The 19,545-nt window shown below is 48.1% G+C and overlaps 1 protein-coding gene across 1 annotated transcript; it reads left to right on the plus strand.

Annotated features, from left to right (window-relative positions):
• Positions 1 to 14,730: 14,730 nt before the first annotated feature.
• POU5F1 (POU class 5 homeobox 1) lies at positions 14,731 to 19,221 on the plus strand. The gene is made up of 5 exons (XM_068960852.1): positions 14,731 to 15,135; positions 17,836 to 17,956; positions 18,237 to 18,367; positions 18,694 to 18,852; positions 18,955 to 19,221. The coding sequence occupies exons 1-5, from the start codon at positions 14,731 to 14,733 to the stop codon at positions 19,219 to 19,221; spliced, it is 1,083 nt and encodes a 360-aa protein (XP_068816953.1).
• Positions 19,222 to 19,545: the final 324 nt, after the last annotated feature.

Here is a 19,545-nt window from a genome sequence, read left to right on the forward strand (position 1 = left end):
TGAGCAACGAAGGCAACACTAAGAATGCCATCTATTATTGGGCTTCTCTGGTGGCTCAGATGGTAAAGAATCTGCCTGCAGTGCAGGAGACCTGGGTTCAAGCTCTCTGTCAGGACGATCCTCTGGAGAAGGAAATGGCACAAACCACTCCAGTATTTTTGCCTGAAGAATTCTATGGTCAGAGGAGCCTGGGGGGCTATAGTCCATGGGATCCCAAAGTGTTGGACATGACTGAGAGATTTTCACTCACCCATAAGATCTTACCATCAATTACTGATTGTTACATAATTTTAATCTTAACACATCTAAGAGAGTAGAATGGATTCTTTCATTTTCACAGCTTGAGAATCTGAGTCCCTGAGATACTAAATGTGTGGCCTGGATTCCCAGAAAATGTTGATGACTTAGATGACTCTGGACTTCCTGGGAAGCCCGCCTAGGCACCACCTGGGTGACAGATGAGTGAGTCATTCAGCCATGGAGTGTGGGTCCTAGCGTTCTTGGAGGCGTCTACAGTTTTTCACCTGGAGACTCCTGCACATACTAAAACTATATTTTCTCTCTCTTCTTTCCAATGCAAGCAGGCTTTTCTTTAAAAATGCAAAGATAACTTTCCTAATATTAAGGTCAACCTGAGTGCCCCTACCCCCGCTCCACTCCATGACTCATCCCATTGGTAATCTAAATTTCAGTGAAACTACCCTCAGGGTTGTAGTTGAGCATGTGGATCCAGGACAGAAGTTATCTGGGGATTTGGACTTGGCTGATCCGGAAGGCAGTCCTGAAAGTTGATATTTTATTCTAGATGGACTTTGGGAAGGGATGGAAATGCCTTATGAGAGAAGACAGGTGAGAAGATTCCAAAAGCAAACCCCAGTGAGCTCTGGGTTCCAACAAAAGGACTTGGAAAATCTGCCAGCCATTCTTGGCTTATAGTTTTGAGTTTCAATTCCTTCTCAGTTATAGACCGTTCATTTGGCAACCATGTACTAAATATCTACTGTGTGCTGGCCGCTGCTTTTAGCAGGAACTGGGGCTGATGGAACCGCACTCTCCTGGCGCTCAAGGTTGGCTCAGTCTTGCTCAGGCTAATATGGGTGAGGAAGTTTTAAGACAAATGGTAAGTGCAACCTGCACAGGTGCCTTGAGGACATATTTGTAGACTGGCAGCTTTGAGCAAGGAGTTACAAAAACCTTATAAAAGAGACAGCATATGAGCGGCATTTTGAGTATAAGTGGGAACCCAATGGACACCCAGGACAAATGGACACGACTCATAATCCAGGACATGCATTCCTTTGCCTAGGACAGGACAGAACTCAGACTAAGCTGACTGGGGAGGTTTGCCAGTTTCTTTCCTGGCAAGAAAGTATGCCCCCAATATCTGACTGCTCAGGAATCACAGTTACTAAATATTGAGATGAAGAGTGGGCAGGGCGGGGCTTGATTTGAACAGGGAAATTCTGCTGGGGGGATTGTTAAAATGCAAAGCCCTGGGCCCCCAGCCCTGGAGTTCTCATCAGTAGGTCTGGGGTAGGTCCAGAAAACTGCATCCCAGGTGATGCCAGTATAGCCTGTTTTGGGTCTGCACTTTGAGAACTCTACTAGAACCACTTTCTTGCAGGAAGAGCAAGGGTTGATGAATCTAGTTTGGTTTCTAATATCAGAAGGGAGGTATGAGATATAGAATAAACCAGACCACACCTGACCCACCTTGGCACCGCACGCTTACCCCAGTGACCCAGTGTTTGATTGCCTTGGAGTTACAGGAACTGCAAACAGCCAGGAAGGGACCAGATGTGGAGGTCGGAGAGGGTGCCCCGGAAGCACAGCTCGACTCTCAGCACCTGGGGCTGCTGCAGCTCCACAGACGGGCTCCTGCACCCTCAGGTCCTCCCTCACCCCTCAGAAGCCAACTTCCAGGCCCTCCTCTTACTCTACCTCAAATGTTTGGGCCTCTGATGACAGAGGAGCTCTGATCGCACTTTCTGATCCAGACAGGGTAACATATGGTGACAGGCATGGACAAACTTACAGGTTAACAAATGGGCTGATGATGAGGGCCCTGAAAGTGTTGGCAAATGGCTTCAGTCAGGTGTCCTAGGAGAAACACCAAAGAGTCACGTTGGTCTAGGAGTGTGACTCTCGCTTCGGGTGTGAGAGGTCCTGGGTTCAAATCCTGATCGAGCCCACATCCTTTTGGGCTTCCCTGAGAGCTCGGACGGTAAAGAATCTGCCTGCAATGCAGGAGAGCTAGGTTTGATTCCTGGGTTGCGAAGAAGAAGAAGGACATGGAAACCCACTCCAGTGTTCTTGCCTGGAGAATCCCCCATGAACAGAGGAGCCTGGCAGGCTACAGTCCATGGGTCGCAAAGAGTTGGACATGACTGAGCGACTAAGGACACAAGAGAAACAGCGAAGTGATTTATCTAATTTTTGAGACTTGGACATGGACGCTAGAGGGCGATCTGAGATTGCTGAAACTACAAGCATTAGTCCAACCACCAAAAGAATGCTTTGTAGGCTCTGCGAGCAATCTCAGTCATGTCCCACCCTTTATGACCCTAGGCTGCCAGGCTCCTCTGTCTGTGGGAACCCAGGCAAGAATACTGGATTGAGCTGTCATTTCCTCCCCCAGGGGATCTTCCTAACCCAGGGATTGAACCGGGGTCTCCTACATTGGCAGGAGGATTCTTTATCACTGAGCCACCTGGGAAATTCCTAGACTGGGCTTTTCTGCTTAAATCAAAAATTTGTCAAATACTACGAAAAAATAATAATAATTTTTTAAAGTGGGAATTGCCTGGCAGTCCAGTGGTTAAGGGGCTTCCCTGGTGCTCAGATGGTAAATAATCTACCTATAATGCAGGAGACTCACTTTTGATACTTGGGTCGGGTATGGCTACCCACTCCAGTATTCTCACCTGGAGAGTTCTAGGGACAGAGGAGCCTGGCAGGCTGCAGTCCTTGGGGTCGCAAAGAGTCAGACTATCAATTTCACTTTCACCAGTGGTTAAGACTTGGCGCTTTCACTGCTGTGGGCTGGTTAGGATCTCTGGTCTGGGAACTAAGATGCCACGAGTCACACAGCTAGGCCAAAAGAATAAAAATAAAATAGACAATTTCCTTGAGCAAACAACTTTCACATGTTGATTAATCGTGCCCTTATTTTACCTTTTAATGAATGAAAGACAGATATATAAAGAAAGAAAATACAACTAAAAGAAAAACAATATACTCAATTAAAATGGTGGTAGTAATTCAAGGAATAATGTATCTATTTTCATACCGTAATCTATTTTTCTTCCAGTTTTATTGAGATATAATTGACATACAGTACTACTGTACACATTTAAGATGTAGAGCATACTGATTTGACTTACATACGTTATGAAATGATTATCAGAGACTGATATAATTTTGAGACATTAAAATACTGAACAATTCAGTTCAGTTCAGTCGCTAAGTTGTGTCTGACTCTTTGCGACCCCATGAATTGCAGCACACCAGGCCTCCCTGTCCATCACCAACTCCCGGAGTTCACTCAAACTCACGTCCATCGAGTCGGTGATGCCATCCAACCATCTCATCCTCTGTCGTCCCCTTCTCCTCCTGCCCCCAATCCCTCCCAGCATCAGAGTCTTTTCCAATGAGTCAACTCTTCACATGAGGTGGCCAAAGTATTGCAGTTTCAGCTTCAGCATCAGTCCTTCCAATGAACACCCAGGACTGATCTCCTTTAGGATGGACTGGTTGGATCTCCTTGCAGTCCAAGGGACTCTCAAGAGTCTTCTCCAACACCACAGTTCAAAAGCATCAATTCTTTGGCACTCAGCTTTCTTCACAGTCCAACTCTCACATCCATACATTACTACTGGAAAAACCATAGCCTTGACTAGACGGATCTTCGCTGGCAAAGCAATATCTTTGCTTTTCAATATGCTATCTAGGTTGGTCATAACTTTCCTTCCAAGGAGTAAGTGTCTTTTAATTTCATGGCTGCAGTCACCATCTGCAGTGATTTTGGAGTCCCCAAAAATAAAGTCTGACACTGTTTCCACTGTTTCCCCATCTATTTCCCATAAAAACCTTAATGAAGTTAAAAATTCTTCAAGTTATTTTTCAGTTTTTTCAGTTCCATTTTTCTCCTTTGGAATTATCTTTTACTTTATATTTTGATTTGGTTCACATTTCAATGCTTCAAAAGGGCTAGGAGTCTCTTTCACTCTTGTCCCATCCCTAACAGGCAACCACTGATTGAATTTCTTGTTTATTCCTCCAAAGATATTTCATGCATATGCAAGCAAACAGAATTCTATACATATATATTCTTTTCCCCTTCATATAAGATTTAATATATGCTTTCCTGCAACTTGCTGTTTTACGTTTAACAAGATACCATGAATATACATTTCAAGAGCTTCCTATGTCTTCATTTTTCATTTTTGTTCTTTTTTGTTTGTTTTGGGCTGCACCAGGAGGCATGTGGGATCTTAGTTGCCCCACTAAGGATCCAACTAATAACCCCTGCAATGGAAGCAGAGAGTCTTAACTCCTGGATCTCCAAGGAAGTTCTTTTATTTTTTAAAAAATTTCTTATGGTACTTTATTTATAGATATGCAGTGTTTCTTAACCAGTTCCCTACTTGTAGGCATCTGGGATTGTTTTCTTTTAAAGTGAATACAACAACATATAATTTTGAATACAGTCATTTTGCAGATATGCCAGTGTGTTTTTGGATACACTCCTAGAAGTGGTACTGCTGGGTGTATGTGGTTTAAAAACTTGGACAGAGATTGTCATATGCACTTCGAGAAACATTACAAGTTTACAATCCCATCTGTAATATATTTGAGTACCTGTTTTGGTATGGTTATTTTTTAAACTATGAGAATACATGTGTGTGTGTGTGTGTGTGTGCTTAGTTGAGTCTAATTCTTTGTGACCCCTTGAACTGTAGCCGGCTGGGCTCCTCTGTCCAATTTTCCAGGCAAGAATACTGGACTGGATTACCATTTCCTCCTCCAGGGGATCTTCCGAACCCAGGGATCGAACACTCGTCTCCCGCATCTCCTGCATTGGCAGGCGGATTCTTTACCACTGAGCCACCTGGGAAACCCATGGAAATATGCAGGATACCTATTGGGAAGCCATCTGTATATAGATGATATTTAAAATCCTGGGACTGGATAGAACTAGAGCAATTAGGAAGTTAGTAAGAACAGAATAAGAAGGCCAGGTAAAGCTCTTAAACATGCCAACATTTACAGCAAAAGGAGCCAACAAAGGAGATTGGGAAGGAACAGCCAGTATGATAAGAAGAAAGCTAGAACAGTATGTCATAGCTTTAAGGGTGCATGGGGTGGGGGTAGGGAGTTGGATCATAAATATAAATTCATACAATCACTCTGGAGAACCATTTGGCATCTCATGGTAAAGATGTGCAATAATTCCACTCCTACAGACATATTCTAGTGTGACGCATAGGGACCAAGGAGACAAAAGTTCACTGCAGGCAGCAGGTCTGCCATAAAAAGCAAAGGAAAAGTCAATGAAAAGTAAAAAAAGAGATAAATTGTAGCATATTCATACCATTCCCCAGGTGGCTCAGTGGTAAAGAATCTGCCTGCCAATGCAGGAGACACAGGAAACAAGAGTTCCATCCCTGGATTGGGAAGGTCCCCTGGAGGAGGAAACGGCAAACTACTTCAGTATTTTTGCCTGGAGGATCTCATGGACAGAGGAGCCTGGCAGGCTACAGCCTATGGGGTCGAAAAGTCACAACTGAAGGACTGAGCATGCTTTCATACCATGGCTATTATCCGTCAATGAAAACAAATGAACTATTCGCATCAGCATGGTTCATCTCATACACAATGTTAACTTAAAAAGTAGGCTACAGAATGATAGATTGACAAGAAACAATGTACAGAGTTTTTCTACACAGGGTCTAGGCTGCCACACGCAGGATCTTTTTAGTTGCAACAGGCAAACTCTCAGCTGGCAAGCGTTGGGAGAGCAGAGTTTTAGTCACTGGACCACCAGGAAATTCCTCAGAGTTTTAAAACATGCCAAACAAAAAGGATTTTACTAAAAGTCCTTAGTAAGATAAAAGCATACATCAAATTCAAGACACATACACACACATCCCAGGCCATCCTGGCCAGGAAAATGTTAACTGAAACACGAATATCAAAACCACAAATGAACACTGTCTGCATAAGTTTCTACTGTTTACTATGTATATCACATATGGCAAGCAATATTAAAATGTTACAAATTGACAAACCTGGTGACTCTATAAAACTTTCTTACAATTCTTTCTCTATTCTATTCTTCCAACTAGAATTACTTTGTAAAACATTTGTGGAGTAAATCCAGAACTGAACAAAATAAATAAAGGGAAGAGTTGCCAAATGTGGGGAAGGCTGATGAGAGGTAAAGAAAGATGAGGACATAGACATCTCCACTAGAATTAACAACACTTTGTTAGTGACCTTGACCAGAAGGACTTCCTTGAGGAATGTGAGCAGAAGCCAAAGGAAGTGACTGAAACCGAGAAAGAAGGATGAAGTAAGGACCACAGGCACAAATAAGCCTTGGGTGTCAAACTCTGGGGGTGGGTGGGGCAGGCAGGACTGGGAGGCGGGGTTGGATTCTGAGCATTCTTTGGATCCAGAGCCTAGAGAAAGGGAATTAACATTTATTTAGCTCTTTCCACAATCTTCAGAGAGATCTTCTGAAATAGGTTTTACAAACTGAAGAATGAATTCCTCCAATAGCCCTGGGTCCCTCAGAGAAATGAAGTACTTCGGCCTGGTTTCTGAATACAAAGATAATAATGTGAAGTTCCTGGGGGCTAGCTAGAAACTCATGCTCTGGGCCATTTTTCTCCATAATGTGTGAAAAATCAGTAGATTTTGCTTACCTGAAGCACTAAAAAAAGGAGGGATCTTTGTTCGAATGTTTGCTATATGAGTATCTGACAGAGGATTTGTATCCAGAGTATATAAACAACTTCTATGACTTGATAATAAAAAGACAAACAACACAAGTGAGTAAAACACTTAAATAGGGACTTCACGAGTGTAAGTATAGTGAGCACTTTGGTGAGTCTATTGATGGTTTTTAACAAATACATGCAGCTGTGTCATCCACAGCCCTTTTCACAGTATAGAATGTTCCTCCCCAGAAAAAAGAAAAGGAAAAAAAAAGACTGTTGCCTTCACCCTAGAACATTCCCTTTGCTCCCTTTCATTTTCACTGATCTGGTAATTATCACCATAGGAGTCATTTTGCCTGTTTTAAAACTTCATACAAAGGCACTCAGAGTATGGCCTTCTCTGTGTCTGGCGTATAATAAAGATACATGAATTAAAATTCGTATGTGACAAAGTTCTCAGAAAAAAAAAAAAGTCAGGGGAAAATAGAAAGTCAAAATTTAGAAATCACTGGTTTCCCTGTAGCTCAGTGAGTAAAGAGTCTGCTTGTAATGTGGGTCGGGAAGATCCCCTGGAGAAGGAAATGGCAACCCATTCCAGTTATTCTTGCCTGGAGAATCCCATGGACAGAGGAGCCTGGCAGCCTACAGTCCATGGGGTCACAAGAGTCAGACACAACTTGGCAGCTAAACCACCACCACACACCCATCAGAAAAGCTAAAAGTAAAATGTTGGCAAAAATGTGAAATAACCTGAACTCTTATCCATTGCCTATAGGAATATAAAACAATCTCTTTGGAAATTAAGTTACGGATCTTCAAAGAAAATAAAACAACAAAGTCTTTATGGCCAGTGTTTATAGTACATTCCTTGGTATTTACTCAAGAAAAATGATGATATATATCCCTGAGAACTATATAGAAGAATGTTCTTTGTTGCTTTATTTGTAGTATCCAAAAACTGGGAATATCCTCAAATGTCCAAAAATCGTGGTCCAGTCTGCAAAGGAATGTACTATGCTATGCTCAGTCGCTTCAGCTGTGTCCATCTCTGAGTGACCCTATGGACTGTAGCGCGCCAAGCTCCTCTGTCCATGGGATTCTCCAGACAGGAATACTGGAGTGGGTTGCCATGCCCTCCTCCAGGGGATCCTCCCAACCCAGGGATCAAACCCAGGTCTCTTAGGTCTCCTGCATTGGCAGGCAGGCTCTTCACCGCTAGTGCCACCGGGGAAGCCCAGCAAGGGAATACTACTCAGCAGTTAAAGCGAAGAACTACTGATGCATTTAACAACCTGGACCCAGTGTCTGTGGGTCACAGAGATGTTCTGCCAGATGCAGAAAGTCCGACACAGAGAAGCACACTCTGTGAGTGCATGTGCGTGAAGTTTTAAAGCAGGCACAACGACTCTACGGTGACAGTCACCAGATCAGTGAGAAGGAAAGGGAGCAAAGGGAATGTCCACCTTTCTATACTTTGACAGGCTCTGGATGACACAGCTGCAGGTATTTGTTAAAAAGTGTCAATAGATTCACTGAAGTGTTCTATTCATAAATACATAAATCCTACCTCAATTTACCTGTGTTTGTAATTAAAAAAAAATTGTTTCTGTTTTGCTTTGGTTGTGCAATGAGGCATGCCTGCCATTTCCTAACTTCCCATATCAAACCCAACCCTGGCAGTGAAACAAGGAGTCCCAACCACTGGATCTCCAGGGAATTCCCTACCAGGAGTTTAAGATCACTGTCTCCTTTAATCTACACAGTGTTCCTGTGAAGAGGAACTTTCCATTTCAGAGATCTATACCTGAGATTCCAGGGTTTAAATAATCAGTCTACAACACTGCCCAGGAGCAAAGCTGGATGGGTACCCAGGACTCCTCCCTCCAAGCCTGCCCTGTTTCCATGATCCCATCTCAGGACCCCAAAGAAGGAGGAAGACTTTGAATGGGTGGTGAGACTGGGGATAATGAATCAGCTGCATATGCACAGAAAGAGAGGTGAAGCCTCCTCTCCCCTCCCCCATCCCCTCCAAGGAACTAAACTCATCCCCTCTGACTCACCGGGCACCCCTCTCTCTACAATGGCTAGAACTGGGAAGGAAGGAAGAAGAAATTGCTTTTGCATTTTGTGGGCCCTTCTCCTCCTGGGCTCTCTGCCTTTCCACTTTTATGCCCCACACTGGTCCATCCACTTCATAATTGAGTGTCTACTGAGTGCCATGAGCTGTGCTTGTCTCTGGGGGTAAGCAAAGGAGTAAGACAGCTCCTGCTCTCAAAGAGTTTACTGTCTAAGGGGAATGAAGACACTAGAGAAGGTTGCAATAATCTTCTGTGTTCAAATTGGGTGCCATCCCCATCATTGGAGGGAGGGTGCTTAGTATCTTCAGTTGTGTCTGACTCTGCAACCCATGGATTGTAGCGTGCCAGGCTCCTCTGTCCATGGGATTCTCCAGGCAAGAATACTGGAGTGGGTTGCCATGCCCTCCTCCAGGGGATCTTACTGACCCAGGGATCGAACCGGAGACTGTTATTTCTCCTGCACTGGCAGGCAGGTTCTTTATCACTAGCGCCACCAGGGAGGACAGGGACAATTCAGGGAAGGGCACCTGGATAGAGCTGACACAGAGGGTATGATAGGCTCCAGAACTCTACTGGAATTCAAGTCTGGACACAGGTAAATAATGTCTTTCTGACTGAATTCTTTTCAGGCTTCCTGAGTGATGAGCAAGCTCATTCCAGAACAAGGAAGACAGGTGGGGTGAAGAGACTATTCCCCAAGGACATAGGCCCAGGTCACTTCTACTAGTTACCACTGCCTGCCCACCCTTCACACTTCTAGGTCCAACCTGCTTCCAAACCCCTCAAAGCCCTTGACTACATTCTGTGGTGTTCAGCATGGGTACCATGACCTTAGCCAGCTGCAGAACCAGACTACTGAGGAACAAAGTAGCACTGATCCTGGATGAATCACTAGGGGAGGTGAAGTCCCTTTGAGGCAGAGATAAACTTGGCAGTTCAGCCTCATTAAAAGCTTTAATTATATTCCAAATGGTCTACAGACCCATGAAAGATCATTCAACTGATTAGCCATAACATCTACAGCTGATAAAGACACAGGGACAGGGGTGTTCTTTAAAATGGAAACTTTGGAGACTGGAGACAGTTTCCTTAATTGTAAACATAATCTAAAAATGTAAATGAAAATACCTACCACCCTCTGACCCAGCAATCTACAGTGGGGAATATCTCCTATAGAGATTTCATGTTAAGAGCATCTAAGGATGTTTACTGTCGATTTATTTGTAGTGTTGAACTGGAAACAGATCAAGTGTTCATCAAGTGAAAGACTAGATAAATTGTGATATACCCATATTATAGACTGATGTGCAGCTATTAAAAAGAGGAGTTTAATCTATATATACAGAGGGACATCTATGAATTACAGACTGTTATGAACAGTAGGTTCATTATATTAATGAACTCAGGTTTGATTTTCGGGTCTAAAAGATCCCCTGGAGAAGGAAATGGCAACCTGCTCTGGTCTTCTTGCCTGGAAAAGTCCATGGACAGAGACACCTGGTGGGCTACAGGCCACAGAGTCAGAGGCGACTGAGCGACTGAACACATGAAGAGTATTAGCCTATTTCTGTAAGAAGAAGAACAACAAAGAAACCTCAGATATGCGGACAGATGCTTGTATGTCATTAAAGAAACATTTGGAGGGGTACAGCGCAGACTTAATGCAGTTACCTCCTGGTGGTCCTAACAGAATATATTTGTCACCTTTGCTTTTCAACTTCTCCTGGCTTCCCGTTCCTCTCACTCTCACCTCTCTATCTCCCGGCAGACTACAAGCAGAGAGCTGACTCCTGGATTTGAGGTAACACTATCTGGATTTGGGAAAAGAAGATTTCAGCTTGCAGACCTCACAGGAGAGGTCATAGGGTCAGTTGTTGAGAAGAAAGAGGTTGGTTTACTGTGAGCAGTGGAAAATGAGTAAATTGAGATATAGGGAGATATTTTCCCAAACTGGATAAAGCCTAAACCCTTCTGTCTTCAACCCTCCATTCTTTCCCTTTCTTCTTTCTGCCTTGACAGAAGCCAGAAGTTAAAATTAGTGGTTTGCTAACCGTGGTTTAGAGCAAGACTCCGTTGGTCCCCATCAGCCATTTCAGCTAGTTCTCCCAACCAGTGAGGTGATGGCTGGGCTGACAGCAGCAAGACCATCATCACACCTTTAGGAAACCTTGCCAGGCCAGCCAAACTTGGCAGGGAGTAGTGGCCCTCACCTGCCCTCCCTGGGTCATGCTCTATAACCAGATGCTTGCATTTGTCTTTGTGCAGGTTCTAGACATTGCACTCATAATAAAGGATTATGTGGAGAGTTTGTTAGCCCAGCTCTAAATTCGTTTGGAGGACTTGTTTTTTAATGACTCTCTAAGACCCAAGTAGCTCAAGTGATAAAGAATCTGCCTGCAATGCAGGAGACCAGGGTTCAGTCCCTGGGTGGAGAAGAACCCCTGGAGAAGGGAACAGCAATCCACTCCAGTATTCTTGCCTGGAGAATTCCACGGACAGAGAAGCCTAGCAGGCTATAGTTCGAGTTGCAGAGAGTCAGACACGATTGAGCGACTCGCGTGCACACACACACACACACACACACAAAGACCCAAGAAGTGCTTCCCAGGTGGCGCTCGTGGTAAAGAACCTGCCTACCAATGCAGGAGACTCGAGTTTGATCCCTGGGTTAGGAAGATCCCCTGGGGGAGGGCATCGCAACCCATTCCAGTATTCTTGCCTGGAGAATCCCATGGACAGAGGAGCCTGGCAGGCTACAGTCCATGGGGTCGAAAGAGTCGGACACAACTGAAGCAACTGAGCATGCACCATGCACACACAAGCCCCAAGAGAGTGCAGGAGCCAGGTCTGATGACTCAACTGGCTTGCCATCTCCTGCAGAGAGCTGGCCTGGGCAGAAGTGAAGCTGCCTACCCTTCAGGTTTAACAGGAGGGTGGGGAGGGGAGGGGAGGGTGCCTCAGCCTTGCCAGCCTCAGCACCCCAAAACATGGCTTGAAAGAACTGCAGACAAGCTTAACTTTCCACTAAGGTTCTGGGTCGGACTCCAGGCAAGCACAGGACTGATCTGGCTCAGATGTCTGGCTACCAGCCAACCAGGCACCCAGGCACCCTCCCCTCCTGTCTCTCCCTCTGGTATGGGACTCTTGCCAAGAAACATACCACTTAGAGCAATCAGATTACTGATTGTAATCTCAAAAGGGTATTGTTGAGTGAGGGGAAAGGCAGAAGGTGTTTTAGGGGCTGCTGGGAAGACAGCGGTGCAGGGGCCACATGGGGAGAAGGGATTCTGGGAGCCTAGAAGGTGGCGAGCGACGCAAGGAGCATTGCTGTAGATTTCCTAGGTCCACCCCTCCCCCTCCTCTGGGAGGCTGTCTTCTTGGCAGACAGCAGATAGATGCATGACAAAGGGGCCCTGATGGCTCTGTCTTGGGGGTTGGGGAGATGGCTGGGGAGGGGCCCCTCCTGGTCCAAAGCACAGCTCCCCACCCCCACCAGGTCCCTTAATCTATCAGGTTTTTTTGACAGTTAGTGGCTTAGAGGCAAATATAGCTCCAGTTTCGGTGCCCTGTAGATCTTTCATCAGACCTATGGGAAGTCTTGAAATGTACGCATATATTAGTTGCTCAAAAAGTACTCACAGATGAGCTGGAACAGTGGCTATGTGATATGAATTTAGGAGAGAGTTAAAAAAAAAATAAAAGGCCCAAAGGATTCCCAGATACGACCAAGCTGAAGACAGCAAGCCACAGTCAAGAAGACCCCCAGCAGGACCCCCAGCACCTCAGAAGGCAGATGCTGAGCAAACAGCCTCAGACAGGGCGGGGATGAAGAGATGTCTAAGTCGACAGAGGTCCATGTTCCAGGCTCAGGATTCTGGCCTTCCAAGCTGTATGGAGCTCTGGTTCACAGCCTTTCCGGAGTCCCCCCAATTCACCTCAGGGCCTTCACTTGGAGCAAGTTTGGGGAGCAGACAGACAAACATCATTCCTAGCAGACAGGCAATCTGAAAGCTATTCTCTTGCAAACAGAGAATAAGCACTAAGCCTGCAGTGTGAGCCCTCAGGACCAGCCCAGACCCTGTGGGAGAGCTTAGGGCAGGCTTCCTGCACCTCCACCCCAAGTCGCTCTCCATCTCCTCCTCATCTTTTTGCCGGCCCCCCTAAACAAAGGCCTGGGGGACTGGGGGAGGGGTAGAAGATGAGGCTGAATGCCTGCGTCCTTTAGAGGGGGACGGATACCTAGGCCCCAGTGGGCGGCCCTGTCTGAGGCTCACAGTCTTTGAGGGGTTGGGGGGGTTGCTGCAGGAGCTCTTTTAGCTGCTCTGAGGGGGATTCTTGCGAGGAGATTGGGGCTGGGGGTTGGGGGGCAGGAAGCTGTCCCCAGGGGAGCCATCCAGGCCCATTCAAGGGTTGAGCACTTGTTTAGGGTTAGAGCTGCCCCCTCTGGGGACCAGGATTGTCCAGCCAAGGCCATTGTCCGGCCCCTTCCCCCAGTCCCTCCCAAGCCCCTTTGAACCTGAAGTCAGATATTTTTTTTCTCTGCTTCTCCCTCCTAGGCTTTCCCCACCCAGGGCCTAGGGCTGAAGGTCTGGGCTGGTAGGAGGGGGAGGGAGAACCTTCAACTGTGGTTCTAGACATTTGGGTCTCTGAAGAGGGGGGCAAGGAACTTGATGCACGGACCCACAGTGGGGGACCCGTGGTGTGGTGTCCAATCCCTCTGGCTGGACAAAGGTAGGGAGACTCAGGCCTAGTCAGTCCAGAGCCCGGCCCCTAGAACGGAAAGTAGGGTTTCCATCCCTGGGTCTGGTAGGTGAGGGGCCTCTGGAGTCAGGAAAGCTGGGGATGGATGGAAGCTGGTCTGGCAGCCTGTCCCTGGTGATAGGGTAGATTTTAGCAGGCTGGGCAGAGGGGTGCCAGGCATCACAGTTTTGAAAAGTGAAAGTGTTAGTCATGTCCAACTCTTTTCAATCCACGGATTGTAGCACGCCGAGTTCCTCTGTCCATGGGATTTCCCAGGCAAGCATACTGGAGTGGGCCGCCATTGCTTTCTTCAGATCTTCCCAACCCAAGAATACAACCAGGGTCTCTGGCATTGCAGGCAGATTCTTTACCATCTGAGCCACCAGGGAAACGAATCTGGCCAGTTGTCTAAATGGGAACTGCCTAGGTTCCTGGACTGGGATACTGGAGGACAATGGGGAAGGAGCCTGTTAAGAATTGAGGAGTAGCCCCAGTGGGACTTGACACATACGGCATAAATGTTTGAGGAGTTGAGAGGGTGGCTGGGCTCGGGTGAGGAGACAGTGCCAGGGTGTCTGGAGAGGGGTCCGGAAGAACGTGCAGGGGGCATGGAAGGGACCCCTCACCCCTGGTGTGTGTGAGCCTGGGGAGGGCTGGGCAGCCTGTTGGGAGCTGGAAGTGAAGGCCCGCATGGGGGACCTGCGCCGAGAGCCTAGGAGTCTGGGGCCTGGGGAGGCGCCTGGGTGGAGATTCCTGGCTTTCCCCTTCCAGACACCACTGCCACCAGCAGGCAAACACCCTCCGCCTCAGTTTCTCCCACCCCCACCGTCCCTTCCCCCCACCCACCCAGGGGGCGGGGCCAGAGGTCAAGGCTAGTGGGTGGGATTGGGGAGGGAGAGAGGTGTTGAGCAGTCTCTAGGCGATCCCTCGTTTTCCTAGGCCCCCGGCTCGGGGTGCCTTCCTTCCCCATGGCGGGACACCTCGCTTCTGACTTCGCCTTCTCGCCCCCGCCGGGCGGTGGAGGCGATGGGCCGGGAGGGCCAGAGCCGGGCTGGGTTGATCCTCGGACCTGGATGAGCTTCCAAGGGCCTCCTGGTGGGTCGGGGATCGGACCGGGGGTTGTGCCCGGCGCCGAGGTGTGGGGGCTTCCCCCGTGCCCCCCGCCCTATGACTTGTGCGGAGGGATGGCCTACTGTGCGCCGCAGGTTGGAGTGGGGCCGGTGCCCCCAGGCGGCCTGGAGACCCCTCAGCCCGAGGGCGAGGCGGGAGCCGGGGTGGAGAGCAACTCCGAGGGGGCCTCCCCGGACCCCTGTGCCGCCCCCGCAGGCGCCGCGAAGCTGGACAAGGAGAAGCTGGAGCCGAACCCTGAGGAGGCGAGTGAGCTGCTGGGGGCGGGGGTCCGGTGACCGCGCAGGCCGGGGGCGGCCACGCGAGGAGAGGTGGTCGGGGACCCAAGGAAGGGAGCAAGCGGAGACGGCTCCCCGGGGCAGGGACCGGTGTGTGGCGGCTGCAGGCCGCTCTGAGCTGGAGCCAGGTGGGAACCAGGGGCCGGAATTTAAGGGAGAACCGCAGGTGAGGACAGGGCGGCCTGGGGCAGTCGGAAGCCGGCCTTGCTTCCCCCCTCGGCCCTTGTCAAGTAGGTCCTTCCACTTCCTAGGTCTGACCTGGGTCGGGTCACTCATTACCAGCCAGCACCAGCCAGCACCAGACCTAGCTTGGGGTCTGAGCCCCTTCTACCTGGATCCCTTCTGGGAAATTTGCGCCTTATCAGACCTGGGATCTCGGGCCTTAGGGTTAAGTGTGGCCTGAGGGTGAAAACAGTGCTTATCCTAGGGTTATTGTTCCTGAGAGTCTTGGGTGTGACTGGTTTCTGATAGAAGCTCCTGTTTGGGCTGTGTTGATGTGTGGAGTCTGGGTTTTCCTTCCATCAAGTTTAGGGCTTGTCTTCCCTTGACCTCTGCCTTGCACCCAGAGTCACAATCAGACAGAGCGCACGCCCTGACACCCCCTTATAAGAAAGCTGGAACACCAATTTCTGCCGTAATTACATAAGCAGTGTACAGGGGGAGAAAAGGGGAACAAGTCATCTGCAGGCCATTCCTCAAATGGAGGGTTTGCTGAGGGACTGAAGTCTTCTCCATCTAACCCGCTGGGGACTATTAAGGATGTATCTTCTAGTCTGAGGAAGAGACAAGTGCAAGCAATTAGAGATCAAGTACTAAGCCTTTAGACCTCTCCGGAGGAGGTGTGATTGGTTTCAGCTGACCAAGTAGCTCTAGACGCTCTTTGCTGGAGGCGACTGCTGAGCCTTGAATAATAATGGCTGCCAATTGTGGTCCATTTCCTAAGTGCCTGGCTGTGGGCTCAGTTTCTACATCATTATCTCATTAACTGGCAGAAAATCTCCTAGGGAGGTATTATTCGCCTGTTTCACGGGTCTTAACTGCTAAATGGTGCAGCTGGACTTTGAACTGGGGTTTATCTTACTTCAAATCCCCAAAATATGATTCAGAAAAGCCAAGATGGGAAGACCTGACATTTACAGATTTGCAACATTGGTTGAGCAGAAGTTGAGTTTTACAGGACTGATGTCCCATCAAATAGTGGGTTGGCCACAAAGTTCATTCATGCTTTTCTATAACCTCTTACAGAGAAGCTCAAATGAACTTTTTGGCCAACCCAATACTTCTTTAGGTTTCTAGGACTGCACAGAGGCCTGGCTACTCTTCGTCTTCTGGCCACTGGCCTGCATTGGAGAGGCTCCATTCATCCCCCTTTGCTCTGTCTACCTTTCCTTTCATCCACTGTCAAGGCTCAAATGTCTTGTAGACATAACCACCACATGTTCAGTCTCCTGGGATGGCTCCCTGCACTGCCCCCTCCCTGCCCATTACCCAGAAACTCAAGGCTCAAATTTGTCATCCTCATTCCTTTCACATCCTTACATCCAGTCCTTTGGAAATACTGCAATCTTTACCTTGGATAGACATCCTGGCCCCATTCGCCATCATCTATACTGGGATTGCTGCAGTTGCCTCCTTACTCTGTGGTCAGTACATCAACTGGAGTAATCGAGTCAGGTCATTTCACTGCACAAAACCCTTCAGCGACTTTCCATTTCTCTGAGTAAAACTTAGTCATGGTGGCAGCTGCAGGATCTGCCCTGCTCACTTCTCTGATCGCATCAGCTCCTCTTCCCTTTCCTCAGCCCTCTCACCCTCCCCCAGCCATGCTAGCTTTGTTACTGGCCTTGCTGCTGACTTTGCTACTGCCCACCTCAGGGCCTTTCCATTTGACTCCTTCCTTTTGCTCAAACATGACCTCTGACTGTCTTATTCAAAATTGACCCTTTCCCCATAATTCCCTACTCTGCTTTACTTTTGTCCATAGCACTTCTAACCTACTGAATAAGAATTATTTCATCACAATGAAAGCTCTATGGGTCCAGGGTTTTTTGTCCACTTTGTGTAGCCACTGGCTTACAGAAGGTGCCTAATAAATCTGTGAAATTTGTCAATGAGGATGCTTTTATATTGCAAGAAAACAAATAAAAATATTTTATTTAAAAATAAGGGATAATCAGGTTTTTAAAAAATTGGGCACTAACTATATAAAAAACACTGTATTCATACCTCATATGACATCTGTTTTGTAGTGTGGATGTGTCTGTGAACGTGCATATTTTGTTGTGGTTTGTGGGACCTTCAAAGTAATCTGAGAGAATCAGAGACATGGTGCTCTGTATTTCTCTAGATGCAAAACTTCCTCAAACTGGGGTTAATAAGAGTCAAAAGCTTTTGTGAGTACTAAAGAACTAAAAGGCAGGGCCCCCCTTCCTAACCTGACATGTGTCCTCCTTGAGGTTAGGTCTTCTCTTTGCATCATTGAGTGGTGTTCTGCTTCTGGTGGGTGTGTTGCTTTCTGGGCTAGATGACATTTGTGTTATTTCTGGTTGTTAGGTGGGCAGCCTAGAGGCAGAGATACTCTCACATACCTTGGGGCCCCAATGGAAGAGGGGGTGAGGTAGATAGCTGTCATATGTTCTTACATATCCTCTGCCTCTTAAAATGCAGTCCCAGGACATCAAAGCTCTTCAGAAAGACCTTGAACAATTTGCCAAGCTCCTAAAGCAGAAGAGGATCACCCTAGGATATACCCAGGCCGATGTGGGGCTCACCCTGGGGGTTCTCTTTGGTGAGTCTCCTACAGCATGTTTTGACCCACAAAACACAGGGGGACTACATCTGCCCTGGAACAAACATCCCTGAAATGGGGACTTTCCTCCCCACCAAGGGAGTGGTGGAGGGTGGAGTTGGGGGGAAGGTACTTGACATGGACTTTTGAGTTTCTCTGGGAGGAGTAGCCAGTGTGGGGTCTTGGAAGGGTGGGAACAGGTGGCAAGGCCTGAGTCGGTCTTGTGGCAAAGGGAGCCTACCTGCTACCTCACCTTGCTTCTTCCAACCCACCTCCCCAGGAAAGGTGTTCAGCCAAACGACTATCTGCCGTTTTGAGGCTTTGCAGCTCAGTTTCAAGAACATGTGTAAGCTGCGGCCCCTGCTGCAGAAGTGGGTGGAGGAAGCTGACAACAACGAGAATCTGCAGGAGGTGAGGGTGGGAGGGCTACACAGGGACGGCCCTATCTCAAGTCTGATTTCCACTGCTTTCATCTCTGGCTGGCAGCGCGCCCTCTGGGAGCCAGTGGCCCTCAATGGCATGAAGTGTGATTCCTCTGTTCTGCTGAGAGAAGGTCCAGGATCACTTGTCTAAACCTATCTTTCCAGGATCTTTTTCATACCTCCTGGCCCTGGTGACAACTGGCTGCTGCTCCTGAATAGTTGGCTCTTGAATCACTGTCCCCGATACTGGTCCTTAGCAGGTTTGGGGCTTGCCCGCCCATTTCTTTCCTTGTCATCTCCTCCCCACCTGCTCAGATATGCAAGGCAGAGACCCTTGTGCAGGCCCGAAAGAGAAAGCGGACGAGTATCGAGAACCGAGTGAGAGGCAACCTGGAGAGCATGTTCCTGCAGTGCCCGAAGCCCACCCTGCAGCAAATTAGCCACATCGCCCAGCAGCTCGGGCTGGAGAAGGACGTGAGTGCACCTGCCCCGTCCCTGTGTGTGCCGTCTCCTCCTCCCCGGTCACACCTCCCAGGTCTCAGGACCAAATGCCCCTCCTGTGTCCTCCACTCCTAGGTGGTCCGAGTGTGGTTCTGCAACCGTCGCCAGAAGGGCAAACGATCAAGCAGTGACTACTCCCAACGCGAGGATTTTGAGGCTGCTGGGTCTCCTTTCGCAGGGGGACCCGTATCCTTTCCTCTGGCTCCAGGGCCCCCTTTTGGCACCCCAGGCTACGGGGGCCCTCACTTCACTACGCTGTACTCTTCGGTCCCATTCCCTGAGGGTGAGGCCTTTCCCTCGGTGTCTGTCACCGCTCTGGGTTCTCCTATGCATTCAAACTGAGGTGCCTGCTCACCCCAGGAATGGGGGGCAGAGGAAGGGGAGAGCTAGGGAGAGAACCCTGGGGTTTGTACTAGGGCTTTGGGATTAAGTTTTTCATTCACTAAGAAAGGAATTGGGAACACAATGGGTGTGGGGGCAGGGAGTTTGGGGAAACTGGTTGGAGGGAAGGTGAAGTTCAATGATGCTCTTGACTTTAATCCCCACATCACTCATCACTTTGTTCTTAAATAAAGAAGCCTGGGACCTAGTAGGTGGATATTTTTGTCTTTGGTTTATCCTCTAGTTATTGAAGAGTGGATAGGATATTTAATAGTGGGTATTAAC

Source organism: Capricornis sumatraensis, chromosome 22, assembly GCF_032405125.1.
Source record: "Capricornis sumatraensis isolate serow.1 chromosome 22, serow.2, whole genome shotgun sequence".
NCBI lineage: Eukaryota > Metazoa > Chordata > Mammalia > Artiodactyla > Bovidae > Capricornis > Capricornis sumatraensis.

Bases quoted from the DNA above. Each gene is read 5' to 3' on its own strand.
- POU5F1 (XM_068960852.1), top strand. From the start codon at position 14,731: ATGGCGGGACACCTCGCTTCTGACTTCGCCTTCTCGCCCCCGCCGGGC. The intron at 17,957-18,236 runs GTGAGTCTCCTA...CCACCTCCCCAG, and splicing joins CACCCTGGGGGTTCTCTTTG to GAAAGGTGTTCAGCCAAACG. The intron at 18,853-18,954 runs GTGAGTGCACCT...CTCCACTCCTAG, and splicing joins AGCTCGGGCTGGAGAAGGAC to GTGGTCCGAGTGTGGTTCTG.